The following is an 18566-nucleotide window of genomic DNA, read 5'->3' as shown; positions in this document are numbered from 1 at the left end:
CTGTTCATTCACTGCAACAGATCTCAGATGGTCGTACAGCTTTTAACAGAACTCAGAGGGAAGCTGTAAAAGCGTCTATGTTAATATCTTTCACTTTTATTCTATATCAACAAAAGGTTCAACAAAAAGAGGTTACAGCCTCTTTACTGAGATCTGCATCTAGTTCTCAGTACTTGTTTTTATGCTGCACTCACGCAGCGTTGGCAGACTGAGAAAAACAGGAAAATCTCATGTTTGTCTGAGTGTTCACAGATTATTCCAAGATAGTAACTCGTACTGCCAGCTTTGTAGTCACACCAATAAGTAAACTGCTTCTTGCAGTGTTGCATATTCGGGATGAGAGCCGACACAAACAGTGTGCAGCTCCCTAAATTCACTTAATTAGCTTAAATTATTGTTTAAATTAGATTTAATTTAGATGTGACTGCTAGCGACAGCAGCTTTGCAGCCATTTTGCCACCGATCGTCATTGTCAGGAATTCCCAATATCTACAGATCTAAATTACAAATTGGAGGCTGACATCGTGGTTTTTCCAACTAAGTTGGAATTTCAGTCTATATAAACGTCTTGTATCCGATTCACAACTTTGTTCCAGATTAAAAAAGGATCTCAACTACTACTGCTGCTTGGCTTTGGTATAAACATTCATGCATACATTTATGAACCTCAACATTTTGTATTTCATGCAAATTATGTAATATTAGCATACTATCTCACTGAAGAGGAGTGAACAGTATACAGTCCTTGTTGAACAACACTTAGCATTGTCGTTATGAGCATGTTAGCCTGCTGACTTTAGCATTTAGCTTAAAGCACTATAGTGCCTAAGTACAACCTCATATGACTGCCAGCACGGTTGTAGACTCTTACGCTACGTTCACACTGCAGGCAAAACTGGCTCAGATCTGACTTTTTTTAATGCTCATTCTGATTTTTTCTGAAATCTTGGATGAAATCTGCTTCTGTGAAGCCACACACGTCACAATCGACTGCACATCAATTTATAAATGATACCGTGTACTCTGACATCTGTGGCCCTTATGTTTACTTCTGTATGACAGCATGTTGTGTGTGACCTCCCTTTTTATTGTTCTATTATAGGCGCAGGTCATTTCAGGACCATAACCAGATCACACTGGAATCTGATGTTGGTCACATTTGAAAAATAATAACATGAACAGCCAAACAAACAAGCTCATCTGACCAATAAATCCAAACTGAGCACCAGCTCTTATTGTGTGAACACAGCCGTAGTCTTGTTTTAGCATTCCCTTGCTTTTATAGCATCAAACCTAACTAGGAAATAATCCTAGTCTCAGCAAACAAGGACGGGCGACATGGATGTGACGATACATTTTGAGAGGCAGCATTTGAGAGGTTATTTCCTGACAGACGCTGCTGTTGCTTCCTGCAGGTGTCAGGTGATTGACGGGGAGCAGAATGAATGTAACTCTTTATCTCATGCTAACACGCTCCCCTCCGTTATTGTGATAGATATCTTGCTGGGGGGCAATTTTGAAAACTGTACCGGGTGCTTTTCATTCTGTACACAACAATGGATGACAGGAAATAAGTTTTGATATCCTCTATGAGCAGCGAGAGGATCAACCTGGATGACTGGCTCTAAGATCAAACCTTTCGGTGTGCAGCTCTGTTGAACAGAACATGGAGATCCATGTCGGCCTCCAGCCTGATTGGAGGTTCAGGATGTTCCTGTGATGCTTGTGTGCCTGCCTGCAAAAACACTGGCTTTGGCGGACCACCCCGCTCCCATTCAAAATGAGACCAGAGCTACGTTTGATCAAAACAACAGAAACCACCCACTCTGTTTAGATATTTATTCTCTCTTGGCTCTGGGTTCACTACAGTTCCCTATAGATGGATCATGTTAAATAACAACCTGTCCCACGGCTACCTGCTGGATCAAAGACCTCCAGTGAAAGCAGCTCTGTCCTCACCAAGTCTTTTTGAAACAGACCAGAAGAGAAAATATATACTTGATCATAAAAAAAAAGCGCAGGAAATGAAATGAAAAAATGCCAGGACGTGTTATTAAGGTGAGAACGAGCTGGGCGTTGGTGTGGTTCTCTATTTCTATTGAGCCAGAAGCCAAGAAACACACATCTACCCTCCAGCCTCTGTGAGCACCCCCCCCTCCTCATCCTGTCTGTATGGTCAGCTGGAGCCTGTTTTCTCTGAACCCTGCTTCCACTGACATTAGGTGTGGATTACTCAAACACAGTACATCTCTGCTGCCCTTAATGTTCCTCCCCGACTCCCGCTCATTTAATTTGCCGTTTCTTTTGTCTCCCATCTGCTCTTTGTCTCACACTTAAAGGGCTTTCCCTCTCGACAGCTCCGAGCAATAACTCCAGGCAAAGAGTACCTCTATTCACAACAGCAGAAATGCCGCCTTGTTGACAAACCACTACAATGTCTTGTCTCACACACACACACACACACACACACACTACCATGGTGATAGGAACATGTCAGGAAGCCTCCCCAGTCTCTTTCCTAATCAGGTCCATATGTAGTCTTCTGTCTCACACTTAAAGTAGTGCAGTTTGTTACAAGCAATGCCTGTACATCCCGCGCCAGCACTGTCTGTGTGTGTGTATTTGTCTTATTGCATGTTTAATCTTCTAATGTTGCCCCACAAAGCCCATAATCTTGGCAGTCAAAATGAATTTCTGTTCTTTCCAAATCTCCCCTTAAGCCTTTAAACAACACAGCCAGTCTGCTGGGTCAACCGACCACATTGTAAAGAGTACATTTTCGCACATTTTTTGGCATCTGTGTCGACACACATAAGAGAAACGTTTTGTCTAAACCGTTGCAGACATTCATTTTAGACTACTGGCGTGTTGCAGGAAATCTGGAAGTGGTGAATTCAGTCTAGCTCCCTGTTTTTTATGCCCAAGGGAAAATTCTTTCTGCAGCCAGGTGAATAAAACAGATGAACAGTATGAAAGACGTTCACATGAAGATGCACTTATGTGTCACCATGCAGCACGGTACTGTTATTGGTCAATTATCAATTCAGAGGAATGCCACTCTCTTGTCTATCTGGTAATGAAGTGATTTTTTAGCACAATAGAAAAATGACTGGACTGGAACATATGAAGTTGCAAAAACAAGCTTTAGCCAGTTTTTATTACCTTTGGACAGAACCAGGCTACCTGTTTCCCCCTGTTTCCAGTCTTTATGCTAAGCTAAGCTAACAGTCAACAGGCTGTAGCGTCAAATGCTCAGATGTGAAAGTAGTCTCAGGTACCTCGGCAAGAAATACACATATTCCTCAAAATGTCAAACTATTTCTTAAACTACTGACTAACTGTTGAACTGACTTTTCTTGTTTAAAAAACAAGCTAAACAAGCTTTACAAGCTAAAAATGTCACGGTCTGTTATTTTATTTCACACATTTCCTTAAGATAGTCTCTTTTCTTCCACACCTTAGAAACAGAGTAAATGTTGGAGGGAAAATATGGAAATGCAAACATCACCAAACCATACTACTGCATTTGTAGCACAATTTTATTACACATGGTAGAAGGACTGAACTACTATTAATTGTTTTCTTGATTGATCGATTATGTATTTGATGTATTTAACCTAAGAAATAGTGAAAAATCCTTTTGATAACTTCGCAGAGCCCATGCTGGCGTCTTCGGTGGTCTTATTATGTCGGATCAACAGTGGAAAACCCAAAGATATTTATCTCACAATCATAAGAGCAGACCAATAATGAAGGCTGATGTCATTGTCATCTATGCTGTAAACAATTACTTAAACACATGCAGAAACTGTTGCAGATTCATTTTCAGTTGATCAACTCAAAGTCAGATTGTTTCATCTCTAACACGTTTAACCTATAAGCAAATTCCACATGCAGCACCGCAGCACGTCTATAAGGTGACACAGATGAATGGATGATGACACAGATGTCTGGGCACTGTACTGCTGCTGTCTAGCCATTCAGCACCAACCATCCTCCCAGGGCGAAGTATAGTTAGAGAGCAACCGCGTCTCGCCTCAAGTGACTGTCTCGTGTCCTCCCACACGCTCACACTACAGCCACAACAAAGGCCGTGCCCTAATCACACCAACTTCCGCTTCTTACCAACAAATCCCCCTCAGAAACACAGCACTAGACGCCAAGAAATCATGCATATGGTGTGTTTATTCAGGTTTTCCAAAATCCCCCCTTAGCTTGGGTTTCATGCCTGCTGGGGTGAATGTGATATGAAATAACTTCATACAGACAGATGTCCATTAAGTTTGAGGAAACAATTGCAAAAAAAAAAAATGCAGAGAAGAAAGGGACCATTTTTTTTCTTCAAAGGGAGCTATTTCAATGAAAGAGAGGACCAAAGGTATGCATTTATGATGGTGCACACAGACACAGCCATGTGTGCACCATGAAAAAAGGCCCTTTCAGACAAAACAGTAGTGCTGCAGTCGGATAGGGTTTGTTATTTTAGCACACACTCACACACTCAGCCCAAAGAGAATAGAAGAATTGAAGGAAAGGCCTTTTCCATTCATTTTTTTCCCACGGTCAGATACACAGAAGAGTGTTGGGTTATCACGACACTCGCACAGGAAACATGGTGAAGGAAACCTCACAGGGGCACAAACATTTTAGCACATTTTTCATGGTGTCAAACACAAGACACGCTCTGTTCAGGAGCCTCAGTCGTCACAGGCAGCTTTATTCAGGTGCAAGGAATTTTTAAAAGCTGACTTCTATTAATTTCCACGTTTTAATACCCCTAAAAACTCCCATAACGGCCATTTACTCAACTCATGTTAATCCCCTGACTGAAGCATCACAAAACTGCTGTAAAGGGGAGAAAACACAAGAAAGCCAAGTGTTAAAATTCATGGCCTCCCTCCAGCCGTTCAGTGTGCAGCTTCCCAGCCAATTTCTGCCTCTGTGTTCTTTCCACTTCTCCATCCAGCTATACAATGATGCTGAAAATAGACACATGAGTAATAAAAACACTTAGGATTTCAAGCCTGTTGCTGATTTTCATCCATTTTGAGGCCAGGCCCTGTCTGCTCTGTGGCATGTAAACCGAGCGGAGAAGCGCCAACTCTGATTAGCGAGCGCAGTAAACATGTACTAATGAATCCCATGCTACAGCTGAGCCCCGCAAATAATGCACAGTGGTACACTGTATAGTTTCATTCAGTGTAGCTAAGGTTGGCTATAAATTATGGACACTATGTTCAGGTTAGGCTCCTCTTCTCCCAGCGGCACCATTACTGAATCCCTTACTAAAATGACAGGATTTCCATTGTCGATAGAAAAATATTGATCATAGCAGCTTTAATGTACACTAATGTAATCAGCAACTCAAATGCTCCCCGTATACGGTTTCAGCCTCATGACAGGCGGCTTGTTGGACTCCTAGATGTTCACGTAATTAGTATAGTATTTATTAATCCTACAGCATATCATGACATCTATTGGCTGTTTTCTCTGTTGTTCTCTTATTGGTTCACTGGTGCAGAACAAATTATAGCCCCAACTTTGAGCATATGTTGTGCAGTTTGCATGCATACTGTACATGCAGGCGTGAGAACGCAGTGCCTAATGAACACAATAAGGGCTATGGGCACATTTGTTGACATGCTAAAAGGGCTTTAAAGCATAACTTGTGACTGGATGGATTCACAGCCACTAAGCTGAAAGGTCCCAAGCAATGGCTCTGACTTCATAAAAGATTTGCTCTTATAGGGATGTCCCAATCTGATTTCTTTAATACTGGGTTACTTACAGGCACTTAATTTCAACTACATTTGACACATCTTATTTTTCACAATTTACTTGGTCCAAATACTGAAGGTCCTAAATGAAACTTTAAGAAGTTAAATTATTCATGTCAGAATGAATGTCAGAGGGAAGACTAATCACTCTTGATGAAGCTGTAACTTTGACATCAGCTGCTCTAAGTAGCTGGTGGAGACAAATTTAGCCCTGAGTGTCTGTGTGTGATACCAGCGTGTCGAGGTGTTCATGTGAGCAATGTTAAGTGATGCAAGTGTGTGAGGTGGGGAGAGTGTGGCTGAGCGAACGGGAGCTCTTAATTACTTTAACATGTATGGTAAGTTATTTTAATAATTCACACATTGCAGAGTGCTGCACGTAAGCTCTCTGAGTTTGTTGGCTTGTGTTTCCTGTTTGATCAGGGAGCGCGTGCCTCCGCTGCTCTCTGACATGTTGTCACATGATTCAGTGACCGGTGTCTCTGGGACTGGCCTCGTCTATGGAGAGCACACTGAAAGGACATGTGGTGAACTGATTTTTGAGATAATGCTTCTCTAAAGTTGACACTTTTTTTTAAGTATAGATAATGAAATCTCCAAAATAAGAAGGGTTTTTCCTCCCTGTATCATGAACGCGATCAGTTTCATGGTAATTTGCCCTTTAGACTTACATTTCTTGCACACAATCTCTGCCCAAAGTTCGCACTGTAGTGGAAATGTCAGGGAGGCACCAAAAACCCCATGACTCATCCTCTGGGGACCATGAATATGCACAGCAAAGTTTATCCAGACAGGGATGATTACTGATACTTAAGGAGAAGGTTCGGTTTCTACACCATATCTCCTCTATGCACAAGTATAAATTAAAATCACTGAAACAGGCTTGTTCCCGCTCCCACTCATATTCAGGGAAAGGCCTCCTGGTTTAAGTTTATTCAGACACGAGAATAATGTGGAGGGAAAAAAGGGAAATCCAGATGAGGGTCTGTCCTGGCTCTGCTAATCTGTCACAGTTTAACTGTCAAATTGTTATCAGTCTATTTGTGTACACTACACAGCCTTCGAGGCCTTCAGACCACAAGGCGGTTTGGATTATCTGCTCAGAAACGCACCGCGTGTGTGTTTCTACGACTCAGCCACCATGTGAGCGGTGATCAGGGTTAGACATGCAGCTGCACTGGTTCAGTTCATTCAGCTTTATGACTAAATCAGCTCTGTGGAACCAGATACTCTGATTATAACCACTTCTTCTTTGTTCTGATCATTTTTACCTTCTGTGGCTGTTCAAATACTTACTATTGGGAAATAAAAGCTTCTATAAGCAACTCAGCGATTGCATTACCTTATTGTCCTCACAGGCACTTCCTCTCTTTATAATACTTCGTGATATACACTGACAGGTGCATTTAAAGTGATTTTTGGTTGATTTTCGGAACATCTAATATATGCAATATCAATGCAATATCACATTCAGTACAATTTGCAGCTTTTGTAATAAGCATGATTTATAGTGGTTTAATCTCCTGCAGCATCATTGTACAACTTAAATAAGACTATAGGCACTTCTTTTTCTTTATTCTTCAAATATTTTTGTTAAAGGATGTAGATCCTGCTTGGGCTCCCCTCCACATGGAAGGCTGCCAGTCATATCTTATCAATGGTCCACCAGTTCAGAGCTGAATGAGATAGTGAGAGCAACTTCAAAGCCTTACATCAAACAGATGCAAAGGGTGCATGCATGATAAAAAAAAATGCCGTTTGGGTTTTAAAAAAAACAACCAAATAACAAACCTTGACTTCAGCGTTTCTAAACATGTGTCTGTTCAGGGACAATCATTCTGTTTCTAACCTGCAAAGCGACCGCGTCGCACTGTATTTGTGTGAAATGCTCCTTTAATGACAGGTTTCAGATCATGACAACAGACTGGCTATTTTTTTCTAGATAGGTCTGCAAAAAAAAAAGCTCTACATCCTGGTTCTGAAACACCTCCGTGTCCCCTGACTCACACACATCCATCCATCCATCCCTGCACACGGGCTGACGGGGAGAGGAGACCAGTGTGAAGAGAAGGAAAAACAGCCTTACCGTGATTGTCTTCATCCATACTGACTGTAGCAGTGACAGGGCAGTCCGGCAGAAGGTGTGTCCGGTTCAGACCCCGCGGATAATGTATTTTGCGGAGTGTTTTTCACCAGGATGGTGTTTGCTTTCCCCGCTGACACAGTCGGAGCCGGTGCGCTGACAGACAGATGGGTGAAGGGATGTCAGCGGCGAAATGAATGGAGAAGGTGAAAAAAAGAGGAGGAAGCAGGAGCCAGGTGGCGATTAGAGGCAGGTCCTTATCTGGAAAAGGAATATTTCAGAGGTGTCTGACCGCGATGTGACACAGCAGCGGCGGTTCTCCCTCTCTGCTCCATCCTCAGCTGCTCCGTCTGCATTCACATTAACTCCACTGCAACCACCGGGACGTCATCAGGCCCCGCCCCCGATAACCCCCCCCCCCACACACACACACACACACACACACACACACACACACACTCACACACTCACACACTCACACACACACACACACACACACATATACACATAAACACACACACACACACACACTCACACACACACACACACACACACACACACACTCACACACATATACACACACACACACACACACACTCACACACATATACACACACACACAAAGTAGTTGAATTAAAATATATTGAATTCTAAAATGTTGCCCATGAAATACCAACCATGCTGACATTTGATTCCTTAATGTAAACTCACCTCAGATTCCTAAAAAAGGGGCAACTACTGTTGCAAAAGTGCCCCCTTGGGTGCCCCTATGGTAGCTATACGTAAGAAAACTGCCCTTTAGGGCGGCCCAATGTGCAAGAAAACATGAAAAAGTGCCCTCCAGAGTCCCTCCAGTGGAGAACACACAGTGAGTGGCTGCACCACACGCTCCAAAAGGGTTTGGAACCACGGTGCCCTTTTTTATTTTGTCCAGTTTTGTCTAATTAACTTGTTTGGAAGTAGAACATAAAGGTGAGTGTTGGGCTGATTATTACCCTGTCAAGCTTCAATTGGACTCAGGTAACTTATTACAACATGTTATAATTGGTAGATCACCTGACCTCTTCATTAGAGGTGTAAAATGATGCATTGTGCATTTCAATTACTCCATGTGATGTTGTGCATTAATGATGATCCAATATTTTGACTAACATCAGCATTAAGTATGTGGGGGAAAAACTCATCACAAGGTGTATTAGTAGCTGATCTGGAGCTTTCTATTATTTCACACAATCTTCCTCAGCAGCACGGGAAAAAAGTCCATAGAAATTTGATCATCAGAAGCTACAACTATTGCTTCAGAGGTCAAGAAGGAACCTTCAGTCGCAGCTCACCATTTTTGTAGTTTAGTAGTTTTAAAAAGCTCACGTCCATAGTTACTATACATGTGCAGTTGTTACACTGTGTTTTTCATTTTAACAGCATCGTCATACAGTGCACAACAGTGCCTCTTAAAATGACTTCATTTATCACCTCCCTGAAGAGTAACTCATTAATCTGTTCGGGCAGAAAAGCATTGTTGACCTCTACGGGCTGAACTTCTGACCTCTGAGCTGAAGCCACCAGTCGGTAAAGCCTCCATTTCACTGTTTCAGACTTAAACAGATTTTACTGTTTGTCATTTGTGAATTACTTACACCCCTTGCCTCCCAACTTCAACCATAAACAGTGATAGATTAACAAGCTCTCCGTAATGCGGCGCTTAAGTAGCGACTCTGATCCACGATTTAAAGTGTAGATATCAAAGCGGTGAGGAAACAGCCAAGAGGTAGATCGTTCAGACTCCTCAGCCTGTGTTTAGTTACTCTTCAAGGTCAAAGGACACTCCTTAGGTTCAGTCAGGGGTCAAACCTCTTAATCAATGAAAGAAGGTAAACTGATAAGCTTGGGAAACATGCATTTGCTTTTATTGCAGATCAGATTTAGCTGGTTGACTTCTTGTAGCTGCTTAGTCCGTGCATGTGCAGTCAACTTAGATTATAACGCTGTATTTACATTGTGTCACTTTAACATTGTCCATTTACAATGAAGTTTTCCGAATTTGATTATTTGCTTCATTTGCTTCAAGGCGGCAAACAGGCTTCCTAAAAACACCTTCAGTTTACCTCTAAAAATCTACGTCAAAGGTGCTTTTCTGATTCTGACCTCATACATCCACCCAGTTCTCCGTATAAGCGGTGAAAGCATGAGGACATCTCTGAAGGCCAAAGGAATCCAGCTTGTGTCCTTCCTGTCCGTCCCTGCCCATGTGAGCTCATTATTCACGGAAGCTTTTCCAGGGAAGATCCCGGCCACACCAGCAGTGACGTAGTGCGGGAAGGAATATAGAGGCCGGACCCAGCGTGTGGTCCAGAGTTCAGGAAGGGAGTAGTGCTGAGGACTCATTGTGCTGCTCTACAGGGGGACAATGGAAGAAAGTTACAGAAAAGGAAGCAATGCGTTCGGCCTTCACCCTGACCACATGATGAAACCTGGTCTGACCCGTGACACTTCAATAACAGAGGCAGAACATAAGTATATTAACTCAATTGCGCTTGTTTTTAACTTGTACTTTACTTGAAATGCTTTAATGCTACTTGATGCCTCCAATCTGATAGAATTCACATGGAAAAATTCTACTTTTTACTGAACTGTGTGCAGTTTGAACAAACTAGACTGAACTGAACAAACTAGAAAGACACCTTGAGAGCACAATATATACTACAGTTGTTAAGATATTTAAACAAGGTTTTGACATCAGGCAACATCAGTCAATAATACTTATAACTTAATAGTCGATATTGCACTTAATTCATGTACATTTGCTAATGAATCAGTTTAAAAGTCTGGAGTTCAGGGCAGTTGCCGTCTTTGCTCCAGCATTCAATGTAGGTGCTTTCTTTATCAAAAGTTTTGCTTTATTATCAGCAGTACATGCATTTAAGGTAGCCTATTGTCACAAAATGTTGACTTTTATATGATCTAGAATCTTCTCTGGAGGGTTGAACACAAGATTTATTAACTTCCCATTTGGTTTTCTGCTTCTCGTCTGTGTCCAGCACAATATTTTTCTTTCCGGGCTTTAAGAAAGCTTCCTCCCTGCAGCAATAGCAGCAGGATGCTGCTAATGTAATATTAAACTAAGTTTATCCACTTGAGAAGTTTGCTTTCTGTTTGGAAAGCCGTACACTCACAGACAGAAAAGAGCATCATTACTCATCAGCTACAGTATCGAAGCCAACTCAGCTCTGTTTTTCCACGTTTTACAGTGTAGTCTGTTCATTTTTTGGGTTGAGTTACATCTTTTGACTCAGTTATTTCCATTCATTACGACTGCAAGTGGTTAATCTTAACATGTACGTATATGCTACACCTTCAGCAGGTAGACTTTTTTTTTGCGGTGAATTTTACAGGAGAGTTTGAATACATCGGATTTCCCTTTTGTTCATACAAAGCTTGAACTGTTATGCAACAATTATGGAAACAGTACGGCCACACTGACATAACTGATGCATTGTTTCATACAGCAGGAATGACCTCATATTACTGGAAGAAGAAAAGCACAAACGGACTAAATTTACACACATTTCCAATCAGTGCAAATGATGTAATACTGAGTGAAATACACTTAAAAATACATATATTTAGAACTCATGAAGTGTAGTGTTATTAAAGGACAAGAGAAAAAAAAGGCTAAAGTGATGTTTCCATAGCCTATAATGGTCAAATGATCCAATGGCAAAAGCTCAAAGAGATGGTGTGGTTTAATTACCTTTAAATATCAATTGGTCCAGTCTCAAAGAAGAGGATCAGTCTTACGATCTAATCATATGTTACAGATACAAATGCTGCTCTCCCCAGGGGCATAGAGATGACGCTTTCCTGCATAAAAAGTTTCTTAATTAAGTGTTCTACTACGAATGCATGGCCACATACTGTAAAACCAAAGTTCCCCTTTTTCCTAAAATAGAAAATTAATAGTCTCACATGTTTTTCCCCTCAAAAGGTCCAGGCATAAACAAATACTGACTCCACAGCGTAGTTACAATTCATTTGCGGCTTGTTCCCATAAATTCCTTCTCACATATCCTCAAAGGCCTGCTTGCAGCCAGCAGCCCAAGAGAGTGGGGTTCATCGGCTACAGAGAGACTTGATGGAAAAGATGATTGGACACATGACATCATCTCCATCTTTTTCGCTTTCTGTATCTTCCTGACGTGCACAAAAAGTAAAAAGGGCGAGGGGTTTGTATGAGGGAAGTGAAGGTCGTCAGTTTTGGGAATAATCCAGTGTTATGTGCAGATGTCCGGACCAGAACAGGAAGTGGCTCCATTTCCATCTACGACCAAACGGGTGTAGTCCAGCGAGAGCTCTCTCCCTCCTGTAATTCAATTACTTCCCTCTAATCAATGAAATGTTAGAATCTATTCATCTGCTGTTCACAATGTGCACAGAGTTCACCGGGATTTGGGGCATTTGGACGTGAAGCATTTGTCTTATAATAATAATAATAATAAACCAAGATACATGCCAGCAAATATCTCATCAGAGTCAAATTGAGGCTGTCTCATCTCAAACATCAAGTGAATTTAAACTAGAAACAAAAAGAACAAATGATGCAAGAGTCAGCTTCAGCCTCAGTCTCCCTCTAGAGATTAACCTCTAACCCATAAACCTGTCCTCAGTCTGACATCATTTTTACCAGCACTAAATGTAGTTTTATTCATTTCCCCAATTTACCAGCCAACAGAAAACAAACTTTGCATGGATGCACTCAATAGTTCACTTGAAGCGGGTTCCTGTGAGGCAGCAGATGTCAGCCACATTAAAACGTGTCATGTGTGGGGCCGGGGAGTGGATGGACTGACCCAGAGCTCTGGTGAGTGGTCACAGATGACCGTTTGCATGTGCTGCAGCGTGATTAACAGCACACATATATATACACAAGACTGCATGCATGTTAAATCTATAAGGTTAGACTGATACCTTTGTAGTTTCAGTGCTAATTTCTCCTCTACTGTCTGTCGCCTCCATAGACCAGAATGCAATGTGGCCTCAAGACGACTACATTCTGAGTATGTGAAAACTCTCTTTATCTTCACTGGGAAATAAGATAAGAGTCTACAGCCATGCTAGCATCAGCGTGTTAACATGCTCAAAATGACAACGCTTAAGATGTTGATGAAACACAGAAGTAAACACAAAGTACAGCTTAGTCTAATGGGAATAGGTAAAGTATTGGTTATTCCCAAAGTTGTTAGCAAATTTAATGGAAATCAATCCAATACTTGTCGGGACATTTCACTCAGAGCCTCAAAAGCCAACCTCATGTTGGTGCTAGATGAAAAGTAAGTAGGGCTCACTGTCTGGGAAACATCAATGTCTGTACAAAGAGGAGATTTTCCTCTCCCCATGGATAAATGTCTAAATGTAGAACATCATATGTCATGTTGAGATTTTTGCAGTTTGGTAGTTTTATGCTTTCAGAGAATGTGGAGTCTCACTTTATCTTCAGTGAGAAAAACATCCTACTGTTACAATCACGCTTAAGATCGCACCCCACAGGAAGAGCGTGCAACAAGTGCTACTCTCTGGTGGCTGTTGACAGTTTTTCTATGAAATGTGTGGGATCTCAAACCTTGAGGGAGAGAAGGCACGCCACATAAATTACCACAATTCATCAGACCTGGAGTCTCAAAGAACACTTACACACAGAGACACTTACACGTGCATGCTTTCACACACTCTTCCCAGTGTGGAGGATGTCTGCACATTACCACTTCATTGTAGTAGTCATCCTTTTTTTCCCCCTGTCCTCCGAGCAGACTCAATCCCTGAACTTTTGTTGCACTCATCAAAGAAATGACCCTGTGCAGCGTGGAGCCGGATTCATCCAGTGCATCTCTTGGCTGCAGTTTTACAGCAACAACGTTATAGGCAAATAACCTGCCTCATGACCCATACTGTTATAATGAGGTAAATGTTGAGCCATACAGCTTCAGAGTTTCAGTCATCTGTATTAGAGTCTGATTTGTTTTGATTGAGACACGCTGATTATTCGGTGTCTTCTCAGCCCTCCAATATGTCTGTTTGGCACTTTGTTCCTTGAAAGAACGAGCTTCACATTAAAGCCATAAAGTAACATGCTGTATTGATCCTGGACTGTGTTTCCCAATCAGGCAGAGCCAGATACACTTGATTTATCACCACTGCTGGGTCACTAAGGATGGTCTATTACTGGCAGTGACTGTCAACAACAAATTTAAGATTCTTTTGAAAATATAATGTCTACCCGAGAGGATAGTTAGCCTGTCGAGTTTCTGAGGAATTTCTGTGAAAACCATCTGCAACAGTCCCACACACATTCCTGCTAATACAAACACCCAAGCAATGTGACACACTTCCTTTCTCACAATGGTAGAGAGAGTGAAGCAGGCAACATCGGTGAAGAGCGGAAGAGAGGCCGGAGAAAGAGAGACACAAGCAGAAAGAGAGGGCGGACAACGGAAACACGTGGGACATCTGGCTGGAAACTTCCCATCACATCCACTATGGCAGCATGTGACTCATCTCAGGGCTCTACAGTCCATACGTGATGCGACTCTGATTGCAAGATTGCCATGAAAATGGCTCATTGTTAGAATTGTCATCAGAACAAAATTGCCTGATGAATAGTTGCGACTGGACACAAGTAATCACACAGAGGTCCACTTTCATGTGATGACTAAAGCTCTGCGTATGCTGCATGCCACTGTTAGTGAAGAGTGAGGACTTCTTCAAAAGCGCAGTTTATTTTTAGGCTGGCTTCACATCCGCTGCCACCGGCTAATAAACAAGCTGCACAGAGCTGCCTGAAACCAACCTGAAGTAAACTGTACATCCTTCTGTCACAGCTCAGCGTGCAGTCGAATAAGCATCTAGAGGCAGCTTGAGCATTTTTGTGCATTTATGAGCTTACATGTGTAGTGAGTGCGTGAGTTTAGTAGAAAGGATTTCATGGGTGGCAAAATATTATTCTTTGGTGCAGCTGTGACAGTAAAAAAACGCTGTTATGAAACTCAATTATCCAATCAGAAACACACATTAGCAGTGCCCTGATCAAGCTCGCCTCTACAGATAAATTCTCTGGAAATCCCTCAGATATCAGCTGCTGAATGATTCATAGTATCTACAGGATCTTATTGAATATATAGGCTCGATTGATCATGTGGGAACTAGAGATAGCAGCAGCACAAAAGCCAAAGCCTCAGCTGGGTTCAGCCATCTGCTTTATGTGCTCAGTTTAGCTGAAATGAAATGATGAAATCCAGGGAGTAGCTGGCGAATACTCTCATCGTTTAGCTTTCACTCCATTAAAAATGTTGAGCTTCTCCACACTTTGTGATAGCAGACATCCCCTGCACTCGGCTGTGAGTGCCACCATTACAGAGCACATTCTGGCGGTTAAGTGTTGATTGCCTGCAGACCGTCAATCTGACTCCTGTGTGAATGAGAGCACCATGACAAGGGTCATTAAATTCTTGGTGATTATTTAGAGAGCTAATGGTTGAGCGTAATGATCCGATGAAATGACTTTCCGTGCTGCAGCTTGAAGGAAAGATGCATGTGGACCGAGCGCGACAGGGAAGCAGGAGGAGAGACGGGCGTGACAGTGCATAACAGAGCCTCACCAACAAAGTTCTCTGTAATAGTTGTTCTGGCTTGTTGAAACCTCTTTCCCCCCACCTCTGATGTGAAGCTCTTGTACCAATCCTTCTTCCAAAGTCAGTTATTTACAGCAAAATTACACAGAAACACAGAGAATTAGATATGATATATCTATCCCTCTGTTTTTAGTCTTTATGCTAAGCTAAGTTAACCAGTTGCTAACCATGTATGTATGTAAGTGCACCCATACAATCAAAAGCAATCTAATGCAACTTTTACATCAACATCTGTTAACATAATGTCTGGTAGTCCCGTGCAATGCCTCCTTTAACAATGACTAAAGCAATAAACATACAAATAATTATTATTTATGTGTCAGTAGAAGATCTCAGAAATAACAACAAATGCCACCAAACACAGACACACTGCACTGAAAAGAGGAACTAGTATAAATGTGGCACTATTCAGCGTGTTACAGTAGATGAAGGGCTGATAAATGCTGCTGATTAGCAGTCTGATATAATCAACCCCCAGTGTCTGTGAAACTCATCCAAGACATACTAAACTCTAAGATGTATTTTCTTTTTCTGGAGATGTGTGAACACAGTTTTTCCTTTTAATGTCTTTTCTCAGTTTGACATCCTATTGTCCCGCGGTGTGACTCCACAGTGTTATACAGCCTCCCTGATGTGCAGCGACAGGACTGCTTATCCTTCATTAATCTCTCTCCTCTGCCTTTAATGCCTGCCTATTAATGTGTTGTTTGCTGGCAAAATCCTCCAATAACATAATCCAGAGTCAACGTTACTAATGTGTTTGTCTCCACTGTGTGTGTGAGTGTATGCATGCGTGTGTGCAGGATTGGTGCTATACTGCGTGGTAAATGACTCCATGGAGTCAGTGATCAATTGATGAAGAATAAAAACCATGACGAAAATGATCGTCAAAGACATCAACCATGAGAGAAACATTATAGAACCTAGTAATCTTTCTTTTAACCCTTTATGATTGAAAAGGGGGATGAAAGCTACATATATTTAAAGAGTAATTTTGAAGAAATGTAACTTAAGAAGTTACTTTTTGAACAAAAACATTTTACAAGTTACCTTAATGAAAAAGTGACTTTAAACAGTTACTTTAAGAAATTAACTTTTTAGGAAAGAAGCTTGCAAAGATAAATGAAGTGTGAAGTGGCTTACATGCCTCGGCCAATCAGAGGGCTTCTCTCTCTCTTAGCCAATCAGAGGGCCTTTCTCCTTCAGCCAATCAGAGGGCCTCTCTGTGCTTGACGAGCAATGTCATGATCTGTTTCTTCATGGGAGAATATCATTAAACTTTTGTGTGCTTCACATACAATCATTGATCCATGATTGACTTCAGCGACCGTTGGACCAGTATTGTGTTCATGATCTTTAGCGTCTATGTATAGTCTACTGGAAACCTCTATGTGGCCTAATGACACAAAGTAAAGCTGTTTCCAATTAACTTTTAAGATTGAAATGTCGTCTATTGGCTTGGCAGATGAAATAAAGTGTGGTTGCTAAGAATTTCATGTTGGCCAAACTGAGTAATTACAATAATGAGTTAATGAGTGGCTGAAAACTGGAGATGTTGACCTTAGAAAGTTTGTGATGTCCAGAAATTCAACTATTACCATACATACAGAGATACAGGGAGAGTTTGTGTATATAGGTGTCTGCATTTTAGAGTTTCCAATAAAGATGTGGACAGTATCACAGGCTGTGGTTTTACAGGAAAACTATAACACTGTAAAATGCTGCCCTCTCATGTTCACATGCAAAGCTGCAGAGTGATTGTTCTGCAGTGTTTCACGTGAAAGGAAGAAGTGTACAATATTCATGTCTTACTAAAAGTAAAAGTAAAAGTAAAAAAACACAATGTGCAAATATTCCATCCACTAAAGTATGGTGAGCAAAATATACTTATACTCATTCCTCATTATGCCGAATAGCTCTTTTCAGTGTTATACAATTATATAATTGGATTATTAATATAAATACATTTAATGCTACGGTTGGACAGTGTGGGGCTCATTTTATTTACTTTATATATTATTGGAAAATGAATTAATCCCATTTAATAATTTGATTATATGTTTTGAATGTAAAATTGTAATTTGTAAAGTCACCAGTGACTATAGCTGTCAGATAAATGCAGTGGAGTAAAAAGCCAATAGACAACAGCCGATGTAGAAGTATGAAAAAATACAATACTTAGTAGAGAACAGGTGTGAGTTTACTTTCTCCAACAGATTTTTTTTCATTTCTTCTTTTTTATTTCTTTAGGGCATTTAGCATTTGAAATCTCCCTCTTTTCCACAACAACAATTAAGAGAGAAAATCCTTGAACTTGAGAACAAAATAAAGATCTATCACTGATGAATTAATATGACCAGGTACTTTGCAGAGGACACGTTTATACTTTACTCTGCTTCCGCTTCAGCTACAGCAAGAGTTACTGCTCATTATCAATAATGAATTAGCTCCACCTTTACTAGCTGCAACATAAAAATTCCTCTCACATGTCTATGCATCATTAATGATTATCCAGGTAGATCAGATATAACTATGTAACTCTGACAGGGGCAATTCTATTGCAATAAGTACCCGGTAGTGGAATATAACTAAATACATTTACTCAAGTACTGTACTTAAGTACAAATTTGAGATAAGCCTACATAAACTTAGTCTTTTGTTTTTAATGCTACTTTTTACTTCAACTCTTCACTCCATATCAGAGGGAAATATATTTTACTTCCCTACAACTATGTGACAGCTTTAGTTACTAGTTGCTTTAGAAATGAACATTTTACACAAAACACACAAAGAGCTTATCAAATATGTGTTTAGTGACAGATTAAACTACCCTTACACAGCTGAAACAGGCAGTCGATTGTTTGAATGGCGTTCATTTCGATAACTATTGTGTTATTTTTCATGTTAAAGCATCTAACGGTTCACTGCTCCTCCTTTGGATTATTTCTGGTTTTAATAACTTTGAATTTTGTAGAGTAGTATACTATTGTCAGGTACAAAACAAGCACTGTGAAGGTGTTTAGT

The 18566-nt window shown here is 41.0% G+C and overlaps 1 protein-coding gene across 1 annotated transcript in view; it reads right to left on the bottom strand.

The window, feature by feature from the left end:
* The window catches only part of LOC139219867 (cytohesin-3-like), a 31861-nt gene extending 23883 nt beyond the window's left edge, over positions 1 to 7978 (bottom strand). Inside the window, exon 1 of the mRNA XM_070851865.1 lies at positions 7864 to 7978. Within this exon, the coding sequence (XP_070707966.1) occupies positions 7864 to 7882 (19 nt within the window). The 5' untranslated portion in view covers positions 7883 to 7978. The remainder of the gene's footprint in view (positions 1 to 7863) is intronic.
* Positions 7979 to 18566: the final 10588 nt, after the last annotated feature.

This window comes from Pempheris klunzingeri, chromosome 20 (genome assembly GCF_042242105.1).
Source record: "Pempheris klunzingeri isolate RE-2024b chromosome 20, fPemKlu1.hap1, whole genome shotgun sequence".
Classification (NCBI taxonomy): Eukaryota; Metazoa; Chordata; class Actinopteri; order Acropomatiformes; family Pempheridae; genus Pempheris; species Pempheris klunzingeri.
The sequence above is the reverse complement of the archived record's forward strand: the minus strand, read 5'-3'. Positions and strand labels throughout refer to the sequence as shown.